The 20,961-nt window shown below is 47.9% G+C and overlaps 2 protein-coding genes across 2 annotated transcripts in view; one reads left to right on the top strand and one right to left on the bottom strand.

The window, feature by feature from the left end:
- Nucleotides 1-977: 977 nt before the first annotated feature.
- Nucleotides 978-9,066, top strand: PSMG4 (proteasome assembly chaperone 4). The gene is made up of 3 exons (XM_054591961.1): nt 978-1,233; nt 5,604-5,679; nt 8,895-9,066. Exons 1-3 carry the CDS (start codon nt 1,060-1,062, stop codon nt 9,014-9,016), a joined length of 372 nt encoding a protein of 123 aa, XP_054447936.1. The 5' UTR covers nt 978-1,059; the 3' UTR covers nt 9,017-9,066.
- A 1,599-nt stretch (nt 9,067-10,665) lies between these two features.
- SLC22A23 (solute carrier family 22 member 23) overlaps nt 10,666-20,961 on the bottom strand; it is a 176,315-nt gene continuing 166,019 nt past the window's right edge. Inside the window, exon 10 of the mRNA XM_054591959.1 lies at nt 10,666-14,722. Coding sequence (XP_054447934.1) covers nt 14,341-14,722 — 382 coding nt within the window. The 3' untranslated portion in view covers nt 10,666-14,340. The remainder of the gene's footprint in view (nt 14,723-20,961) is intronic.

Below are 20,961 nucleotides of genomic sequence, written 5' to 3'. Positions count from 1 at the left end.
AAACAGAACTTTTAAAGGAACTGTGGTAATTCTGACTTAAAACCCAACAGTCAGTTGTAACAGAATCTGACAAAATGGGCCCTATTTGCTTTTACCACAAACCAACATTTCTTCCTCCTTCCCTACCTTCTTTTCTTTCCAAGCATTCATTGTTAGCATACTGAAGGCTTCCTTATTTCAAGTCTCTAGTGTCTCAAAGTGACTAAAATTAAAGGGTCCCTCAGCGGGGACGATAATGGCCACAATTCACTGGGCTTTCAATGTACTTGCGCAGAATCCGTTCCACTTCTCTGAGAGGAACCTATTCTTATGTCCATTTTGTGGATTAAGAAACAGTCTCAGAGAGTATTAGCCCAAGTTTCAGGCTTAGCACAGTTGCAGCTTGTGGGGCTGGGAGTCTGAGGCCGAAATGGTTTACTCATCCTCCCGACAACTTCGTCGACGCAATTTTCCTTTTTATAGGTTTCTCCCAATATTGTTGCCATTCTTAAGGTTAGCTACACTCAAGACTTCCCTGAGTTACAGGGCTACTAGGAGGAGGATTTTGGTAATCCAAACCCAAAATGACATGATAGGAGGTGGGTGCTCTCGAAGAGCTTAAAACGGGAGGATAGTCTTTGCAGGGCGTGTCACGACCTGAGAAGCCAGTGCGGCTAGCTGCAGCACGGGAATGCTCCTAGGTGCACTAATAGGGGTGGGGGAGGAAGGGAACAAGCGAGGCCGAGTCATGCCCGGCGCCGGTGGGCACCCTGAGCTCACGGCGGACGCCAGCCCTGCCCCAGTAAATGGCGAAGCGGGTTTTCCCCACCCGCAGCCATACATTTACAGGAGTGCGAGAAGAGGCCGGCTGCACTGCGTGGCCAACGCTCTGGGTGCAAGGCCAGGGACTAGCTGCTTGGCCCCGCCCGCTCCCGCCCCAGGCCCCACCCACTGCTCCGGCAGAAAGCGAAAGCGCTCTCTGTCGCTCGGCTCTCGCCTGCTCAGGTCTATCCGGACCAGGGGCTGCTACGGGGAGCTGCTGGGTCGCGGCGTAAGTGGGCCGCGGGCCTGCAGGCCTGCATGGAGGGACTGCAGGCCGCCACGGGTGGGCATGTCTCCCTGCACAACTTCAGCGCGAGGCTGTGGGAGCAGCTGGTCCACTTCCATGTCATGCGGCTGACAGACTCGCTCTTCCTGTGGGTGGGAGCCACGCCGCACCTGCGCAACCTCGCCGTGGCCATGTGTAGCCGCTACGTGAGTACCGGCCCGGGTTTGGGCGACTGGGACAGGGGAGAGAGGAGAGAGTGGCTAGGGACACGGTGCGGGGACGCGGTCCCTAGGCGGCGGGGCGCTGGGGGTCTGGGCGCTGGCAGGGGTCTCGAGGCGCGCGCCCGGAGCCCGCTTGAGAGACCGCAGGTTCAGTTCCGCTAGGTGCGCGGGCGTGGCCCTCAAGTCTTCGGGCCTAGGGGGCCCTTGAAGCTCTTCAAAACGCTTCCCATGATGTTTTGGGGAATGGGGGTCAGTCTGAAATCTGCACCACCTTAGGGGAGCTGTGTACGGTCAGGGCAGCACGTGGGACCTCAGGCAGGTTCCTTTTCTCCGCTCCTGCCACCCTGCTGGCTCCTTCTCTCTTCCATCCCTGTAGTTAGAGTGTCCAAGGGCTTCATAGTGGGATCTGCTCCCCGGTCACACTCGCACCCTGGGGGATGGCATCTGCCTCCTAGTTTTCATGTCCTCTCTGTGTAGACCACACCATTTATCTATGTTTCCAGTACAGATCTCTTTCCTGAATTTCAGACTTCTGTGTCTTTACTTGGAAGCCTAATAGGCATCTCATAATAGACATATTCAAGACCAAACTCTTGACCTATTCCTTTAAACCTGCTCCTCTCATAGCCAGCACATCTCTGTTATAGTAAGTCCACCGAAACCTAGGAGTCATCCTTGATACCCCTCTCCCGTGCTCCACACGCCCAGTGGCAGTGAATCTGTGAGCCCTGCTGTCAGTCAAAGCATACATGAGTCAATGTGAAGTGAAATAAGTCAGAGAAAGACAAATACCGTAAGATTTCACTTATGTGGAACAACAACAACAAAACCACCAAAAAATGAACAGAACGAAACAGAAACAGACCTATCCATACAGAGAACAAACTGGTGGTTGCCAGAAAGGGATGGACTGAGGGGATAGGTGAAGAAAAGGTGAAGGGGGATAAGAGGTACAAACTTTCAGTTATATAATAAAGAAGTCATGGGGATGTAATGAGACTTATTGTGGTGACCATATCGTAAGGTATACAAATGTAGAATCACTGCGTTATACCCCTGAAAGTAATAGTATTTTATGTCAACTATACTTCAAAAAAAAAAAATATACACAGAATCCAGTCACCTCTCACCTCCTTGAGGTCTGCCGCCCCGGGCGAGGCTTGTGGCATCTCTTCTCTGGCCGATTCCCCTTGTTGCTTTCTGTATTAGTTAGAGCTGCTGTAACAGAGAGTCGCAAACTGGGTGGCTTAAAACAGAGATTTGTTCTGTCACAGTTCTGGAGGCCAGAAGTCTGAAATCAAGGTGTTGTCAGGGCTGGTTCATTCTGGAGGCTCTGAGGGAGCGATCATCCCATTCCTCTCTGGTGTTGCCAGCAGTCCCTGGGGCTCCTCGGCTTGCAGCGTCATCACTTCTGTCTCGGTTTCCAGTGTCGCATGGCCTTCTTCTCTGAGTGTCTCTGTCTATGTGTATCTTCCTTTTTTACAAGGGCATCAGTCATAATAAATTAAGGATCCATCCTACTCCAGTATGACCTCACCTTAACTTATATTTTAATTATTTCTGCAAAGACCCTATTTCCAAATGAAGTCACTGTTCACAGGTACTAGGGTTTAGGCCATGGGCATATCTTTTTGGAGGACACAGTTTAACCCATAACAGCACCTTATGGCCAGTTCTTCACGGGGCAGCAGACTGCAGTTAGCTACTGTCATTCCTCTACTCCAGACCTTTTAAGAGAGAAACCTAGAGCACAGCCCAGAGACTTTACAGTGACCCTCCAGGCCCTGTTACTTGAGAGAGCTGCCTTGCCCGCATCCTCCTCCCTGCCCACCCACTGGCCTCTTGGCTGCTGCTGCCACTGGCAGGCCCCCAGTGGTTGGTTGCTCCCTCCGCAGTTTATAGTCAGTGTTGAGGTTTGTCTGTTTTATGAGTTTTGGTCTCCCTAGTGCCTGCCAAGCTGTTCATTAAATCCTTGTTGAATGAATACGTGAGGAACCCTCAGGGAACTCCCCATTGGCTAGGGAGGACAGCCAATAACCCGCAGCCAGTCAGGCAGTAAGGATTGTAGTCTGTGAGGGGCCCCAGGGATGGTGGGAAATCAGAGGAGTGAGCCATGAGGCAGGACCTGGGCAAAGCTTTGGGAAGGATACAGACTCTGAATGGCTCTTCTGGATGTCCTCACACAAGGTCCCTCTTCCCTTCCCTCATATGTGTTTTCCTTCTCGCTGTTCTTTTTCTGGGTGCATTTTCTTTTATTTATTTTCCAGTGGGTACCAACAGGAGGGCCTTAGGGCAGGTCTTCTTTCCTGGTCTTCTTTCAATGGAGGAGAGGAAGAGGGCCTAGACGGGGAGGGGCTTATGGGTGGGCCTGTGTGTTTGGAGGTCAGGACACCCTGGAGTCACCTCAGCTTCTTTTGTAATTCTAAGGTGTAATCATAGACCATGTGTAAGGCTGTGGGTCATATGGGGACCAGTACTGCTCATTGGTAAGACCAGGCATTGATTCCTTGAATTAGTTTCAAGGCCCCTCCTGTGGGTGGCTCTGGTGGTCTGACCACTTGGTTGTCATAGCTCTTAGTAGGGTGTATTTTCTCAACTGGAAAGTCACCTTACATCAAGATTGGGGCAGGAAAAGGAATCATTCTGCCTGACTGGCCACAGTGTGCCCAGACTTTGCCCTCCGGGGGCAGAGGACTGGGCCAGCTGGAGAGAAGAGGTGCAGGCTGTAGCTTAAGGCAGGAAAACAAGGATTCCTGTGGCTTGGGGGCTGGCTCGTGTCTACTTTTGTGATGAGGTTTTGTTGGAACACAGCTGTGCCCATCCATTTAGTAGGGTCTGTCACAGCTTTTGCTCATTGATGGTAGAGTTGAGCAGTTGCTATTGGACCTTGTAGTCCATAAAAACTAAAGTATTTACTGTCTGACCCTTCTTAGAAAAAGTTTACTGGCCCATGAGCGGAGGATGGCACTGAAGGTTCTGTGAGGTCTCCTTCCTCCTCCCTTCCCCGCAATCCCCTGCCTGTAAAACTAGACCATGGAGAACAAAACCAGACAACTGTGCTGCTCTTCCAGCTGGCTGACCTTGCATCAAGCAAGTGTGTTTGTGGCACCAAGAAAAACTGCAGAACTAGGATGATGCAGGGTCCAGGGAAGATGGGGGTGGGATGCTCTGTGCTCAGATAACCTAGGATGCGCCTGGCCCACGTGGGTGAGTGGCAGGTAGTCCTCTGGCCACGGTGAACTGCCTATGCATGTGTCTCCCTGGGAGACCATCTTGACATAGTATGATTTTAGAAATAATAAACTATTAAAAAAGGTAACAGTATGGGGATTTTAGTTCTGTTTTTGGTCACCCTGTTAAGGTAGATTTTCTGTTTTCAGGAGGTTTAACTGTAAATACTATTAGCAATTAAAATGTGGAACTTGAAATCTATAAAAAGCAAATTCAATAATTAAGACCATATTTTTGTATCTTTTTCAAGAAAAAAAGCATGTAGTAAGTGCTTTAATTCTTGTCATTTTTTAATAGACATAAATGAATTCTGTCTCATATTGAAGTAATTTTGAACCCTTAGGAGATAAGGAGCAGTCTCTAATCTGTGCTCTGCTCATAGTAAAAGTAACTTTGGCCATATTATAAGTTAGTGAGTTTTTTCCTTTTCAGCTCGCCTTTTTAATGTTAAGGGGGAGTACTTTCAAAGTAATTGGAAGTAAGATTATCTCTAGAGTTCAGAAGGGCCATTTTTGTTTATTTTTAATTTTATTGCTTCTTAGCTGATATGAGAATTTACCAGCATATTCAAGTTTTTATTTTCACTATCTGGAGGCTGATGGCTGGTCCCCTTTTGCAAAGTCATAGGGCCTTCGTTGGCCTAGAAGAGCCCAGCAACCCTGAGGGGAATGGAGCTCTGTGTTGTCTTACAGGTCCAGGTGAGGAGATGAGGGGTCCTGCCTTCTCCACTGCAGCCCCGGGTGAGAGGGACCTGGAGCACTTGGCGCCCAGACTCTGACTGCTTTCTTCCCGCCGCGGCCTTAGTGACCTTGTTTGCTTTCCTCTTGGTTGTAATGTTGCCCTTCAGCGTGCTTTGGAATTAAAACAAGCCGTTTATGTGAAATAATTCTGAGAACTTATTGACAGCAATGTGATTCCAGCTTCAGGTGACCTCATATGCCTCAGAGGGTCAACCTGCCTGGCTGTTGACACAGATGCCAGACCTTCCTTCTCTTGGTGAATGCGTCCAACCTCCCCAGGACGTGCCACTGCTGCCCTCATGAAGAATCAGAAGCTGAAGAATCAGAAGCGACAGAAGTTTGGTTGATGGAGAAGCGGCATTGCATTCTCTGTTTTCCTTTTAGGATTCCATCCCTGTGTCCACCTCCCTCCTCGGAGACACTTCCGACACGACCTCCACTGGCCTTGCCCAGCGCTTAGGTACGTACCCATGGCGGGTGCTGCAAGAGTGACCAAATGGGGCCTCATCGTTGGAACCCTGAGGCAAGGCACTTTAGAAATAAAGAATCTTTCTACTGAGAGATAAATGAACTCGTCACCATAGGGTAAGCCCAGACCTTTGTATATTGTGTCTTCTTTAGGAAGGCACACCCACGCCCGCATGGTACCGCCACTGTCTCAGGGTCAGCATGTTCCTAGGGGACTCCCATGTTGTGCCTTGGCTGCTGTTCAAGCTGATGAATGACAGGTGCTTCAGCTCCCTTCTGTAAGCGTATCACTCCTCATGGGGGGAGAGTGAATGATGCCCACAGCACCCAGTGGGCAGTGGCCATAGGTAGCCTCCTGGGCCTTCTGGGGATTCAGTGGAGCCTGTGGAGCAGCGTGCCAGCGCCGTGCACGAGGGGCTGTCCTCTCCCTGTGATGTCATTCAGAGTTCAGAGGGGAGATTGGCCTGGCCTGCCTGTGGCACGGAGCGGGTGTTAAGCAAGAACGTGAGGTTGAAGGGTCCGCCGTCCCTTACTCCCCAAAACAAACACTTCGTATAAATACCCAGGTAGTTCAGGTAAGAGCAGCATGTGTTTTGCCCTCAGCCAGTGTGGCCAATCACCTGCTCATCACAGGGTGCCCAGGAGCCTTAAACAGTACTCCCTTTCTCTGCCAACTGCTTTCTATGTAGACAGATTTCATGCAGGATACTCCTGCTTGTCATTTCATTCGATTCTCAAAACAGATGTAGGACAGCCTCTGTCTCCTCTTCAGTCTTCATGGTCACCAGTGTTCCCAGTCTGTTGAGTTACAGAGCCAGTTATAGAGGCCTAGTGTCCTGGTGCTGGGGGTGTATGGCGAATACGGCCCGGCCCCTATATTTTACCCAGTAGTTGTGTTGAAATTCTGTCCATTTGATCCCTGATATGTGGGGACGTGTATGTCTGTCACTCTGGAATGCACCCACGCAGTTCTTGGGGAGCCCGGGTATCATTGTCAGGTTGAGGACAGGTGATTCTAGACTTGCTGCACGGAGTTCTCTGCATGCACAGGGTGCAGACCGTGAGGATGGCTGCTAAAAAGTAGTCTTTTTCTTTAGCCTGAAATTAGAGAAACCTGACTAGTAAGTTGTTTGGTAACTTCTTATTAGGAATTTTAAATTTATGGAAAAGTTACAAAAAAAGATACAAAGAATTCCTGTTTAGGCTGTGCCCAGATTCTCAGTTGTCATCATTCCTTCTATGTTCACATCGTTTTTCTCTGAAGCACATGAAAGTGAGTCAAAGACATGACTCTTCCGCATGCTTCACCGTAGACTGTCAGCATTTAAGGGGTGACACTCCTATGTCACAAAGACCGCTGTGTGCTCTGGCTACTCTGGTGAAGACATGGGGATGTTGATGGTTTTAGACCAGAAAATGGGTGGATTACCACAGTGTGGATGACAGATTCTCGTAGCGCAGGGTGGCAGGAGCTCGTTTGGTGAGCTATGAATAAGTAGATATGTCAAAAAAAGTAAGTAGGCTCGGGGGTGTCCATAAGAAGGATGTGTGGTAGTAGTTTGTACGTAAAAAACAAGGGGCTTTTTTTTTTTTGAGTTTTGTGCCTATGTTGGGGCTTTTTAAAATTAACATTTTCCTCACATGGTTTACATCACTTTATAATAATCTACATCAGTTGAAACAGAACAGAGACAAAAAATAATATCCTTACCATCTTATTAAATTCAAATATGAATGATGTTTCCCATTCTGCCTGTATTAGCATAAACTGGCCGCTCTCAGCCATTGCCTGATAAGGACAGGCACATGGAAAAAGCTTGAAAAGTCAGAGGTGTGATGTGGCTGCTGGCATCACCAACGGCTGAGATCACAAAGGCACTGTCCAGTACAGCCCTGTGCTATTAAAAATGCATCAGTCTGCACTATTATTTTGCAGATTAGTTGAAAATGCATTATTAGCCATTGTCAGTTGTCTAGAAGGGGGATTGAGAGGAGAGCAGTGTCCTGAACAGTATCTTCTATGGAAGATGAAAAAAAGTCAGAAAAGAGATGATCGAGAGGGTTCAGAGTGACCCTGGAAGTATTGGAGTCTGTAATGTGGATGGGGACCCCTTACTCTGTGTGGCTCTAGAGGCCAGAGCTGGGACTGCTGGGTAGACGATGGAGGCAGATACAGTTCTGCTCCCTGTAAGACCCCATCCTAGCAAGTAGAGCGCTTGGCATCAGAGTAGCCCTGCCTTTGGGACAGGGAGTTTCTTGCCACTGAACGAGGGCAGGCTTAGCGGGTATGACTTGACAGGTACCAGCCTCACCTCTCCTCACCATCTTTTTTGCCTTTGGTACTGGGGTTAGTGTGGTCATCTGAAGTCCATGGGGTGGGAGGATGGGTGGGTAGCTCTGCTGGGAGGAGGAATTGCACCTGCCTTGTGTGTGGTGTGAGGTTGAGGGAGGAGGTCCCATCGCTGGTGCAGACACAATATATAACTGCTTCAGGCTTACTGCCCGGCTTGGCTTCAGGATACGTGTCTTTCTTTCATATTGATTTCTGTAGTTGAAGCAGTACACTTTAACTATTATTGGTTCTGTAGAAAGGGGCTAAACATATTCAACATCAAGTTGAAAATTAGACATTTGTGTGTATATGTGTATGTTCACACACACATATATATATATGTATGTATGTGTGTGTATCTGTGTATATGCACAGAAATAAGAAATGTAGGATTATCTCTAGGAATTGGTAGAGAGGATGGCACTGAAGGAGAACTTTAGTATTTTCTTTTAAATACTTTAATATTATCGATGTTTTCTGAAAAGTGAAACAAACCAATAGTGTGTGTAGAGCAGTGGCTCTTTAAGTGATAGTATTTGGATCCCCTGGAGGTCCCATGGGCATACCCCAGCTTTTCTGATTCAGTCGGCCTGGGGAGTGGGGCCCCAGAATGTGTGTACCTAACGACTTCCCAGGGGATGCCGCTGATGTGGGGACCTCACTTTAAGAACCACTCTTCTAGGGACTTAGATAGGGTCCAAATTTTGGTCTGCATTTGCAGCAGATGCCCGTGAAGTCATAAAAATTAGAACTTTCTTCTCTCTCCTTGAAAGCCCATTGTCTTTTCCCAAGTATTTCTTGCTGTCAGGTAGGCCTGAGGCACAGAATCTCCAGGTATTTCAATCATAGCATGTCATTGTGTTTTCTCGTTTTAGCCAGGAAGACCAACAAGCAGGTGTTTGTCAGCTATAACCTACAAAATACAGACAGTAACTTCGCATTACTTGTAGAAAACAGGATCAAGGAAGAAATGGAGGCTTTTCCCGAAAAGTTCTAGCTGAGTGGCAGAAGTGAGGATTTATAACTTATGTACAATATACATTTAAATAAATGAACTGAATTTCACTGTTTGTCACCAGGTTAATGTGTTTACATTTTGTTTTCAAAGTATTAATCTTAGTAATTTTCCTTCTTCGCTTCAACAAACTGTGGGCCATAGGGCTCTAACTGATCAAACTGGGGAAGGAGGAAAGCAAAATGGGCAGTAGTTTCCTTGTGACTGTGTTGGGATTGAAGGGGGCTAACTGGATTGAAGGGTAAATTAGCCATAACTCTGTTATGTCCATCCCCAATGAAAGTTGAGGTAATAAGCCCTTCCCCTGCTGTGTTCTCCCTTGGGCCTGGGTTGGATCCCCACTCCTCGTTGCTCACTAGACCTGTCGTCTTGGTGAAGGCTCTAACTACTTTGGGCCCTGTTTCCTCTCCTATACAGTGAGAATCATCTGCACTGTGCTGGGTTATTTTTAGGATTAAATACACAGAAATACTTTGCAAACTGTAAGAGCCATGACAATTAAGCTGTCAATTAAGGTTTTATCTATTTTGTGTTTGTAGATCCAAATGCTTGCTCCTCCTGTCTTTCTTCTTTTTCCCCAAGTCCCAAGTCATCTTTAATCCTTAGCTTTTTCTACCACTTGAAGTAGATTCTGACCTTTCTAATACCAAGTGCTAAATTTTTTTCCCACTTCTTTTTCCAAAAGCCAGTATTTCATGGGTCAGTGGCTTCTAACCTTGGCATCATATCTGAATGTGCATGACCTTTTCCCAGAGTCGCAGATGGCCAGGGGCCCAGGCTTTGGTGGGGTTGAAAAGCTCCTCAGGTGCTTCTCAGCCCAGGCAAGGTGGAGGACCACTGACTTAAGAGCTTTGTAGTCTTTGGGGCTCATCTGGACCTCTTTTGTTACTAGAGGGGGATAGTTTAGGGCTCTGTAACACTTCCATGTAGTGGTGGAAGGCACTGAGCCAGTGGTCAGCAGCCAGGGGTGGTGACACTTTGGCCAGGGCATAAAGGCATTTCAGAGGAGTAGATGTGGGGTGTAAGATGCTTCCCTCCTTAGCAGACTTCCTGTGCCAACCTCCGAGGTCTTAGCCAACATCATCAGCGCTTGGAAGCACAGTGGGCACCTCTCTAAGAAGAGTAAGTAACACAAAATCAGGGCTATGGAGAGAAGAGTTTGGTATAAAACTTTATTAAAGAAACATTGATTTCTTATTAAAAAATACTACATTAAAGAAGAGTGTTTTGGGTTATCAGTCTTTCCTCACAGAATCACAGTGTGAGACAATCATTTCTCGACCTTTCTAGGAACTTGCAGGCCACGAATAGCAGGACATGAATATACAAAAGAACTCAAATTTACTGATGGCTGCCATTTCTCAGGTGGTCTGAGAGTGGCTCTGAATAAACCATTTCTGTTTACTCCTGCCTCTGCCTCTGCCTCTGCCTGTCTTTAAGACTGGGACTCTGCCCACAGAGGAGAGGCCACCCACCGTTCCTGGGCTGAGTGAAGTCTTGGTTTACAGAGGCGCTAAAACAGGGACACAGCAATATCTGAATAAAGAGTTTTTATTACTTGTAGTCAATGGTTGTGAAATGCCCTTCATTGGATACCATCAGATGAGGTAGGGAAGACATTCCAGAGGAAATTTGTTAATGGGGCAATATTTTTATTTCTGTACATTTACATACAAAGTTTCCCCAAAGGTACAACAGATGTGACATCATGCAGACATTTAGCTTTGAACAACACAGTTCAGAACTTGATTTAGGCTTGTGCTATGAATGAGCACCTCCAGATTGATCCCGGTTGACATGTACAGTAACATGGTTCGGACTAGAAACCTCAAGTGTGGGGGTGGCTGAAAGGACAGAGGGAAGTATTCCCACTAGACTTAATACACTGTGCTGCTTTTCCAAAACACAATACAGTAAAGCGAGGAGTACTTGAAAGGAAAGTGAAGTGTGGGCCTTCCCCAGCACGTGCGTGCCCCGTGCGCCACCTAGGGGCTGGGCAACGCTATGGTCACAGTTCATTTAATGGCACTTCAGTCATTTCTTGTTTGGCTCTAGGAAGTGGTATTGTTTTGAGTGCAATACTCCCTTTACGAGGTTTATTTTTGCTTTCTGGTCTGTGGCCAAAACAATTTATCAGTCCCTTTCCTCTAGTTGCAAGTTAATTATACTCTTTCAGAAAACAAAACAAAACTTTTTCCTTTTTGTCTTGGGTGCTAGTACTTCAGGTATTCGATGTTACTGACTTCCAGAAAAGGAAATGAAGACCTGTCCAGCCCTGCCTTGGGTGTTCACATTTGTGCATAACTTTTATGGAAAGGGATCCCAGCTCCCTGAAAGGATAGCAGGATGTAGGCGTGGCTGGTGGAGGAGAATAGCTGCAGCACATACCTGGATGTGTCTCCCCGGGCAGGGGAGGAGGTGGTGGGGAGGCGGACTTGAAATGCCTGAGAACTGTTTTCTTAGTGACCACGAAGGAAACAGGACTGAGGAGTCCAAGCACAACCAACAGCCACGAGGGAGCTGGTGGCTGCAGCCCCTTCCATGCAGAGCACGGCAGGCCCGGGACCTGTATCAGGCTTGGGTGGGTCCTTATTGCCTTGCCCACTTGGTGTGGGACTTCACGGGGCTAAGCCCACAGGGAAGCTTTTCTGCTTTGGCTGTATTTCATAAAGGTGTTCCTCAAGAGCTTCAGAGAGCCTTAAGCTAAACCAGCAACAGAAGAGCTCAGCCTAATCATGAGGCCGCCTGGAGAAAAGAGCTGTGGGACCTCTGCCCAGAGATACCACCTACTGATCGTTGGCTTCTCGGCATCATTCACAGCTGCTAGACCTCAGTCCAAGAGCCCAGTCCTCATAGCTTGCTTCTCTTGTCACCTGTGAGTTAGTCCTGATTGCTGAAGTGACAACGTTATCTCCATTGGACAAGTGTTTCTGTCATTTAGGATGGAGATCAGAGACCTTGGAACAGGAGTGTCTAAGTGCTGTGCCTTCCCTCCACCTTCTCAGACATTACTGGCAGCACTCTACAGCTTCAGGGCAGTTCTTAAAGAAGGTCTCTGTGATCAGCGAGTGAAGACTCACAAGTCCTTCTGTAGTAGAGTGAAGGGACTGAAAGGTGTCCTAGTGCTGGGGTGATAAATGCAGAAATACACCTGGCCAGGGGCTGGCCCAGAACCTCACTGGCTCCTGCCCACCTTTCTCAACTGCCCAGTGGCTTGGCTGCTGCATATGACATGTCCTGGACTTAATGGATCTTGCTGCCAGGTAGCTTTGTAGCAAGTACTCTAAAAAAGGCAAAAGGTATTTCACAAGTTTGGCACGCAAAGGCTGCACATTTGTAAAGAAAGTCCTTTTTAAAGTAAGGTGAATGTGGACTAACATTGAAACATGGAACAAAAGTGACCTAGATGAGAGAAGGCGAGGATGAGCTGGGCTGGAACAGGGAGATTGGCCAGATGCTTGCCCTTCCTTCTTAAGCAGTGGCCCTTGGATGAAGCTGGAGATCCCAGGCCCCATTGATTGACAGAGAAAGTGTGGTTTACTCACTGGAATCGCACATGCTTGCCAGTTTGTTCACCTCCTCACTGTATTTTTATCAAGTCAGCAGGCTCCTATTGATGTCTACCAGATTTGGAGGAGATGGTGGGTGGAGAGAGAAAGACACAGACAACGTAGAAAGCTAGAAGGGGAGAAAGGCAAGTTAAGTCAACCCCTTTTCAGGCCCTTTGAGTTATAGTAACTGTCAGTTGGAGGTCACCTGATTCACAGACCTGAGGCTACGATTACTTTGGAAAAACAGCCACAGCCCATGTCACAAACTGGGAGGGGGGCGGGGAGGAGGGGGTAGACAATTTTAGAAAGAACCAGGCTGTCTAAAATAATCAGGTGCCTAAGTTGCTACAAGGTGGTGCCTGCCTGTGCCATTAAAGCTTGTTTTTTAGTGGCCCCTGTGTGTCCTTGAGGAAGCCTTCCGAGTTTCCTCTGAAATCCCCCCTGACAGGTGGAGAAAGCCTGACGTGAAAGGGACGAGGAAGCCTTCTTGCGGGACAAAATGAAGAACACAATGAAAACTCTTGGATATTGGGCACGGGGTGGGAGCTGAACTTTGGTGAGTTATTGCTTTCTCCCAATTCGTCTTGATGCTTTAAGAGGCAGGAGGTCAGTTGGACTAACAGGTGAGCATCCCACTCCTTGCCCTAAGCCCCACCTCTGTGCTGACAGAAATGGCAGGAAGCAGGCAAAGGCAGGCATGAAGAGGACCAGCTCCCACAGGCTTTGCAGTCCCTCAGCGTGAAATTAGTGAGAGCTGACAGTCATCCAAGCTGGTGGTGTCCATGTGGTGTGTGCTCCGGTTGTGCGTGAAGGGCCATATTTGGGAGCGCACCCCTCCCTCCTGTGGGTTTGCCTTAGTCGTCTATGTCAGTTCTTATCCTATTGGTTTCAGTTCAGAAAGTAGCCACATTTTCAAGTAGTTCTGGAAAAAAAGCTGATAGTGAAAGAGGGAACTTTTCTGCTGGAGCCAAGTCTGAGAAGGCGCATTAATGCTAACATGTCTCAGACTTCCACACATTTGCTAGTTGTGACCTTAACTAGGCAAACTTGGTCCGCAAACTGGCGACACTGCCACTAATTATTTAAGATGGGTGGTTACATGTTTAAGATTTTCCCCAAACAGTTTCCAGCATGAAGTACCAAAGGATGATCTCGAAGGAAAGACTAAGCTGGTTTTAATGATATCTGTGAGCTGCTTTCCCCCAAAACACGTAACAGAAGCTCTGACCTTACAAACAGAAAACACGTTACAAACCATAACAGACTCCCTAGTAAACACCTCTTCATTTACATTTCAGTGTCTAATCTGCAGTTGGGAACTGCTCCATGGTAGGTGTCTGCATACAGGCAGGCAGCATGGGTGCGGCTCCAGCAGCAGAGGTGGCCTCTGGCTGCTCAGGGGGTGGTGGGCGACAGCGGCAGACCTGCAGGGAGACCGGCTGCAGCGCTGGGGCGACTGGGTCCCTCTTTCGAAGGAGGTGGTTCTATTTCAAGGTCAGTGAGAGGAAAGGGAATAAAGTGCTTCTCGTAAAAATGACCAAAATAAATACGAACATTTAATGGCAGAAAAGAAAGTCTTAATTCCGAAGAGTCTGCTTCCTCACACATGATCCTTAGAGTTCTGGAAAGAATTCCCCACACCAGTGTAAGGTCCCGTGCCCCAGAGGCGTCACAGCCTTGTTTGCCTGCTGCAGCCAGCAGCCACGTGTTGTAAGCCTATGCGTAAGCAACCCCACCCCAGGACCCAGACGCCCCTCAGGGCAGACCACGCCCAGAGCCACAGGACCTCACACCGTTGGCTGTAGCGCCATCGGGCAGCGCATCCCCGACGGCCGCTGCTGCGTCGTGTAGGCCTGAGTAGTCCTTTAGCTCGGCATTGGTGAGCAGCAGCGGCTGCTCACCCTTCCTGTGTGGCAAGAGCGGCTGCCGCGTGTAGTGCTCCCCATTGGAGATGCTCTCGGGAAGGCTCTGGTCCCGGCTCTCAGGCAGCAGGAGGATGCAGATGATGCAGATGAGCGTGCAGCAGGCGAAGATGATGTGGTGCAGGAAGTAGCCTTTCTGGTTGTGCAGCTCGATGATGGGCGCTGTCAGCATGCCGAAGCCCGCGCTGGCCAGCACCAGTCCCAGCCCGCCGCACCTACGGGAGGGTTGAGTGTCCAATGTTAGATAGTATCCACAGCCACACCTCGGCGCCCAGGGATACAGTGGCTCCCAGAGTGTGTAGGCAGCTTCAAGGGGGTCACTGGGCAAGTTCACGGCAGACCCAGAAGCCTGGCTTAAGTGTCAGTACCGGGCGTTACCCAACACCAGAGCCTCTTGTATGTGGGATATCCCAAACCACCTTTAGCTCAGTCACCGGTACACCACTTCTAGTTCACTACCTTTATAACACTGTAAATGGAAAAAGTGTCACTTGCTATAAATAATATACATACAGTGAAAAGGAAAGTATTATTAAATTACGCTATTTTCCCATAGCTTGCGCTCATGCTCTTCACTGAAAAGGAGCAGTGTGTGTGTGGATAGGCATGGGGGGATTACCAGGGGTTAAAGAAGGTGTTAAAAACACTAACACTGACAGACTTTCTCCTTGCCATAATCAGGGAGATTTGAAGATCTTTAAAAAACAGCAATTTTCTCACTGTGAGTTGACATTATTTATCGTCATGTCCCATGTATTTCCTAAAGATCATTCTGCACATCAGCACACCGCCAATGGGAAATGTTGTACCAGAACCATGCACTGATAGAGAAATTCACTGAAGCACTGAGCTCCAAAAGGACTCAATGCAAGACTGGAGCTTGGGCCACTTCTCTGCATTCCTCCGCCACAAAAGGGACCTACCAAGTGTTCCAGAGGCATTTGCAGATAACATCGAGGAAAACTGTTATACCTCTAACTAATGTCTACTTTGACATAAAGGTATAGTATTGAGAAGAAAGTGTTATGTGGACACTGAGAGAGCAGTGCAGTGTGGGGCTGCAGCAAAGAGGACCAGGGTGTTCAGGTGACAGGAGGTAGTGGTCCTACTGTGCCCTCACCATACAGGTCAGACAAGGCTGGCTGCTCTCAGAGCCTTGGGGTCCCAGTGAAGGAGCTGATGAGGAAGTCGTGTCTCAAGGAAGGGAAGAACAGTTGTTTGCCTTGCCCCAGAGAGCTGATCCAGACCAGTAGACAGAAGGTACAGGAGTGCGGATTTCAGCTGGTTTAAGTAACTTCCAAATGGAGCTGCTCAATAGTTAGGTACTACTGCCCTTTCGTGAAGTGACCTTTATTCTTGGATGTGCTTATTTTGCAAAGAGGGGCTGAAGGGGAGGCCCCTGCAGCACATGGGAGATGGGTATGAGCTCCCAGCTACCAAGGGGGCCAGTGATTCCCTTGGTAACACTGCACGCACCTCTAACTCACAAAAATATTGTCCTTCAAGGACACAAGCTATAAGATCAACCTAGAAAAGTCAACTGTATGTCTACATGCTAGCAATAAACAAGTTGAAGATGAAATTAAGAAAGTTCCTTTCACAGTAACATCAAAATAGTAAAATACTTAGAAATAAATATCAAAGGAAATACAAGATATATGCTGAAAGCTATAAAATGTTGCTGAGAAAAATTAAAAATATAAAACTAAATGGAGAGCCATTCTATGTTCATAGATTGAAACATTCAGTATTGTTAAGATGGCAATTCTTTCTGAATTGAGCCAATACAATTCCTTTCAAATTCCAATATGATTTTTATTTATGCAGAAAGGGATAATCTGGTTTCAAGATTTATATGGAAATGCAGAGGGCTCAAAATACCTAAAACAATTTTGAAAAATAACAAAATCCGAGGATGGATTTTTCCAATTTCAAAACTTACCATAAAACTACAGTAATTAAGGCAGTATGGTACTGCCTTCACACATTGATAGATGGAGAGAACAGAACTGACAGTTCAGAAATAAACCCTTACATTTATGGTGAACTGATTTTTGACAAAGGCAAATTCAGTGTGGAATAAATAGTCTTTTCAACAAGTGGTGTTCGGACAACTGGACATCCACGTGCAAATGAATGAAGTTGGACCTTCACAACAGACACCAAAATGAACTACTGTACAAATGGACTATAACCCTAAATATAAGAGTTAAAGGTGTAACACTTCTAGAGGAAAAGGGAAAAATCTCTGTCACCTTAGGTTAGGAAAAGGATTTCTTACACACAACATCAAAAGCAGGTACATAAGAGAAAAAAGAAAAAGATCAACTGAACTTTATCAAAATTATAAAGTTCTGCCCTCCAAAAGACATTCTTAAGAAAATGTATAGACAATACACTGGGAGAAAATGTTTACAAAGTATATATGATAAAGGACTCATATCCAGAATATATAAAGAGCTCTCAGTAAGAACTCAATTTAAAAAATGGGCCAAAGATTTGAATAGACATTTCTCTGGAGAAACCATAAAATATTCATTTGGCATACAAAAAGATGTACACCATCAGTCATTAGAGAAATGCATATTACATCCATAATGAGATATTATTTCACACTCACTACGATGGCTATAATAAAAAAGATAGTAATGTGTTGGTGAAGATGCAGAGAAACCAGAACCCTCAGATATTGCTGGTAGGAAAGAAAAATGGTATAGCCACTGTGGAAGAGCTTGGCATTTTCTTAAAAAGTTAAATCTAAACTTTTATGATTCAGCAATTCTAAACCTATGAATCATGACAACCTATGTATGTCTATACACAAACTTATTCAGTGAATGCTCATTGTAACATTATTCATATCAGCCAAAAATTGCACAGAATTCAAATGTCCAGCAGGTAGTGACTAGAGAAACAAATGTGGTCCATCATAGACAGTGCAATGGTATTCACAATAACAACAAAGGGGCCATGGATGAATTTTGGGAACATGCTAAGTGACTGTATGATTACATTTATATGAAATTGTCCAAAGAAAGCAAATCTGTAGAGAGAGAGAGAGCAGGATAGTGGTGGCCTGGCGCTGGGGGTAGGGACAGAGACTGCAAAGGGCCATGAGGGAACTTTCTCAGGAGAGGAAAATACCCTATAACTGGACTGTGGTGATCATTGCATTGCATACTAAAAATGGATGAACTTTATGGTATGTTAATTATACCTCCATAAAGCTGTTAAGAAAACCCAATACTGTTCTACCTGTGGAGGCTGGGGCCTCCTGTTACTACAAATCCCCCAAATTTCTGGCCTAGAAAGGCAGCGAGCCAGGCCTCACCTTTTCTTCCTGAGAATTCAGAGGCTGCCCACTCTCCCCTCTGCCTGTCTCCCCTGCTGTCTGGTGGGAGCTTCTGCTCTGCTTTGTCCCCCATGGGACTGAGCAGCAGGTTCCCCTCTCCAGGGCCTTCACTGTCCCCTGCAAGGGGAGAGAGAGACCCTGCCTTGGCTCTCTGCTCTCCCACTACAATAGGCCCTCTGGCTGGCCAGTCCTGGATTGGGAGGGAGACAGGAATGAGGGGCACTCAGGCAGGGAGGGTGGTGTCTTGGGGCTCCCCAGGTGGACACCTCTACCTAAGGGCCACCTTTAAATCAGACATACAGAGTTCTGTGGTAAAGACAGGATGGAGCACAGCCTTGCAAACATTTTTTCCCTCAAAGAACAGGACATTACAACAGCAATTGTGTGTGATGGGTGAGACAATGGTTGGTCTCCCCCATTTTGTCATGCTTCCTAACAAAAAAATAAAAGACACTCCCCTCTCCCCTTTTCTGAGTTAGGAATGGCCTTGTATACTTGCAGGTAGCAGTTCGCCCACCAGAGGGTGGGGCGTGGGAAACAGTACTCCTTTGGTTGCTTGCAGGCTAAGGCTCAGGGCTGGGTTTCAAGAGGGACAGCCTCACCAGGCACAGTGTCCTAGGGACAGAGCCAGAGCCTGGGAGTCCCTGACTCTTCTCTTTCCCAACCAGTGACCAAGTTCACACCCACTGGGGTTACACTCCCCTCACTGGTGTATCTCCCATGGGGATCCTCCGTCCCCTCAGACTTTCTTTCCTCACCGCTGACTAAGTGACCTGTTTAGAATACAGAGCTGATGGTGCTACTCACTTGCTCCAAATCCTTCGGTGGCTACTTTCTGTCTACTGCACAGCTCCCGAGGGTTCCGTGTCTCTCTCCTGTCCCTTGGCCCCATGCCCTTAGGTCAACTGGCTCCCCCAAGCACCTTCGGCCTCAGAGTTCCTCGCTCTCCTTCACTCCCTCCATGAGGTTCTCTCACCCTGGCTCAGCTAAGCTCCCTGGATGCTTCATGTCCAGCCCAGCCAGGTTCTCAGGACAGATAATGGTCTCACGTGTTGCCTGAGGGATACGCGGCTTTTCACCTGGGGTTCCCACACCCGGCACAGTTCTGGCACAGAGGCTTCACTAATATTTATTCACTTTGAGGAGTGTCAAGACTAGACACTCCTAGGGTCAAGGTGTCAGCAAATTCTTGCCGGCAATCACTGCCGCCCCAGGCTCAAGTAAATCCATACGCACAGGCCAGGCCAGAGTGAGCTGCCACGCAGATTCGTCCTGCTACACCAGTGGGAGGTGCAACAGTGAAGAGAGGTTCCAGAGCCAGCGGACTAGGTCAGAACTCTGGTTCCCCCACGGCCAGCTTTTCCTCTGTAAGCCTCGGTGAAGACCTGTGAAACGGGGGTGGGAAGAGCAGCGAAGCGAGGAGCACTGGTGTACCAGAGTTGGGGATGGCGTGCTGGGGACACGGCGCGCAGAGTGCAGGTGTGCTGCTGTTCTCCCTCCAGTTGTCTAAGGCTCTCTTCCCCTCGCCGTTGGCACCACAAAGCAGAAATACCAATGCATTCTAACTTCTTTCTTGCTGCATTAACATTACAGTGACAAAGAGCAGGAGGTGAAGGGAAGACAGGAGATCAGTGGATTGGTTCAGGGCTGGAGGTGTTCGGTGAGGGCTGGACAGGAGCCTGAAGGCAAAGCTGGAGCTGAGCAAGTTCAAGAACTGAAAGGCTAAAAAGACGTGGAGACCAAAGCCTCCAGCCATAACGTGGAGACCCAAAGGCTGGCAGAGGGTGCTGGAACTGCTTTGGTCCTCCCTTCCCCTCCTGCCGGGTCCTCTCACCCAAGTCCTGCAAACAACGCCTCCTGAAGCTGCCTCTGACTCACCACCCTCTCCCTTCCAGAGACTTCTGCTCCTGCTTGTTGCGTCATCTGGAACGAGGCCTTATTCCCTCCCCTGACACTGCTCTGCTCCTTCGTGCACAGGCCTCCTTCCTCCTAGACCACTGGCTGCTCCATCTGTCCTGGGAGTTGGCAGTAGCAGGCAGCACCCTTGTACAGGCTGCGCACACTGCCAAGTGCTCTCGGCCATGCGCCCTTCCCTTCCCCTCTCTTGGGTGCTCCCACCATGCGCTCAGTACACTTGAGTTGACAGCCCAGACTCGCTCATGTTTGCATGTCTGTGCACCTCTAATATATACTTAAGAGGTTTTCAAGGGCAGGAACCAGCCCTGACTCAGTTTGCTATCCCTCGCCTCGACCCAGCTGCTGTCTGGGAGCTGACTGGGCTGGCTGGGACCTGGGTACTTACTCAGCATGGAAGTCAGATTTCTAAGATGGCCCCAATCTCTACCACCACCCAGTGTTCACACCCCTGTACTTCAAGAATGAGCTGGACCTAGTAATTCACTGTTTATGAATAAAATGAAGCAAAGGTAATGAGGCGTCCTTCTGTTTATGTTACAAAAAGACTGTGACTTCTAGCAGATTCTCTTGTTGGCTTTGATGGAACAAGCTGCTATGCTGTTGGGGACCATGTGGCAAGGATCTAAGCTGGCTTCCAAGGATCTAAGCAAGAAACTAAGGTCCCCAGTCCAACTGTGGGTGGGGAACTGAATCCTGCTGTTAACGGTGTAAATGTTTATATTTCCCCAAATTCACATGTTGAACTCCAGATCCTCAGTATGATGGGATTAGGAGGTGAGGCTTTTGGGAAGTGATTAGATCATGAAGGTGGAGGCCTAATGAATGGGATTAGTGCCCTGATAAAAGGGACCCCAGGGAGCTCTCTTGCGCCTTCTACCACGTAAGGGTATAGCAAGAAGATGGGCGTCTATGAACCAGGAAGCAGGCCCTCACCAGACACCGAATTTGTTGACACCTTGATCCTAGACTTCCCTACCTCGAGAACTGTGAGAAATAACTTTCCGTTGTTTATAAACCACCCAGTCTATGGTATTCTGTCATAGCAGTCCAAGTGGATTAAGAAACCTGCCAGTTACTGACTGAGCTTGGAAGCTAGCCCTGCCCCAGCTGGTTATGGCCGGGGAGTGACTCTGCAGTTGAGGGCCCAGCTGGGCCACACAGACTGCTGCGCACAGAAACTGTGAT

Source organism: Pteronotus mesoamericanus, unplaced genomic scaffold (genome assembly GCF_021234165.1).
Source record: "Pteronotus mesoamericanus isolate MK-2021 breed Mesoamerican mustached bat unplaced genomic scaffold, CSHL_Meso_final scaffold_31, whole genome shotgun sequence".
In the NCBI taxonomy this organism is placed as follows: Eukaryota; Metazoa; Chordata; class Mammalia; order Chiroptera; family Mormoopidae; genus Pteronotus; species Pteronotus mesoamericanus.
Note: the sequence above shows the minus strand (reverse complement) of the source record. Positions and strands in the feature narration are given on the sequence as shown.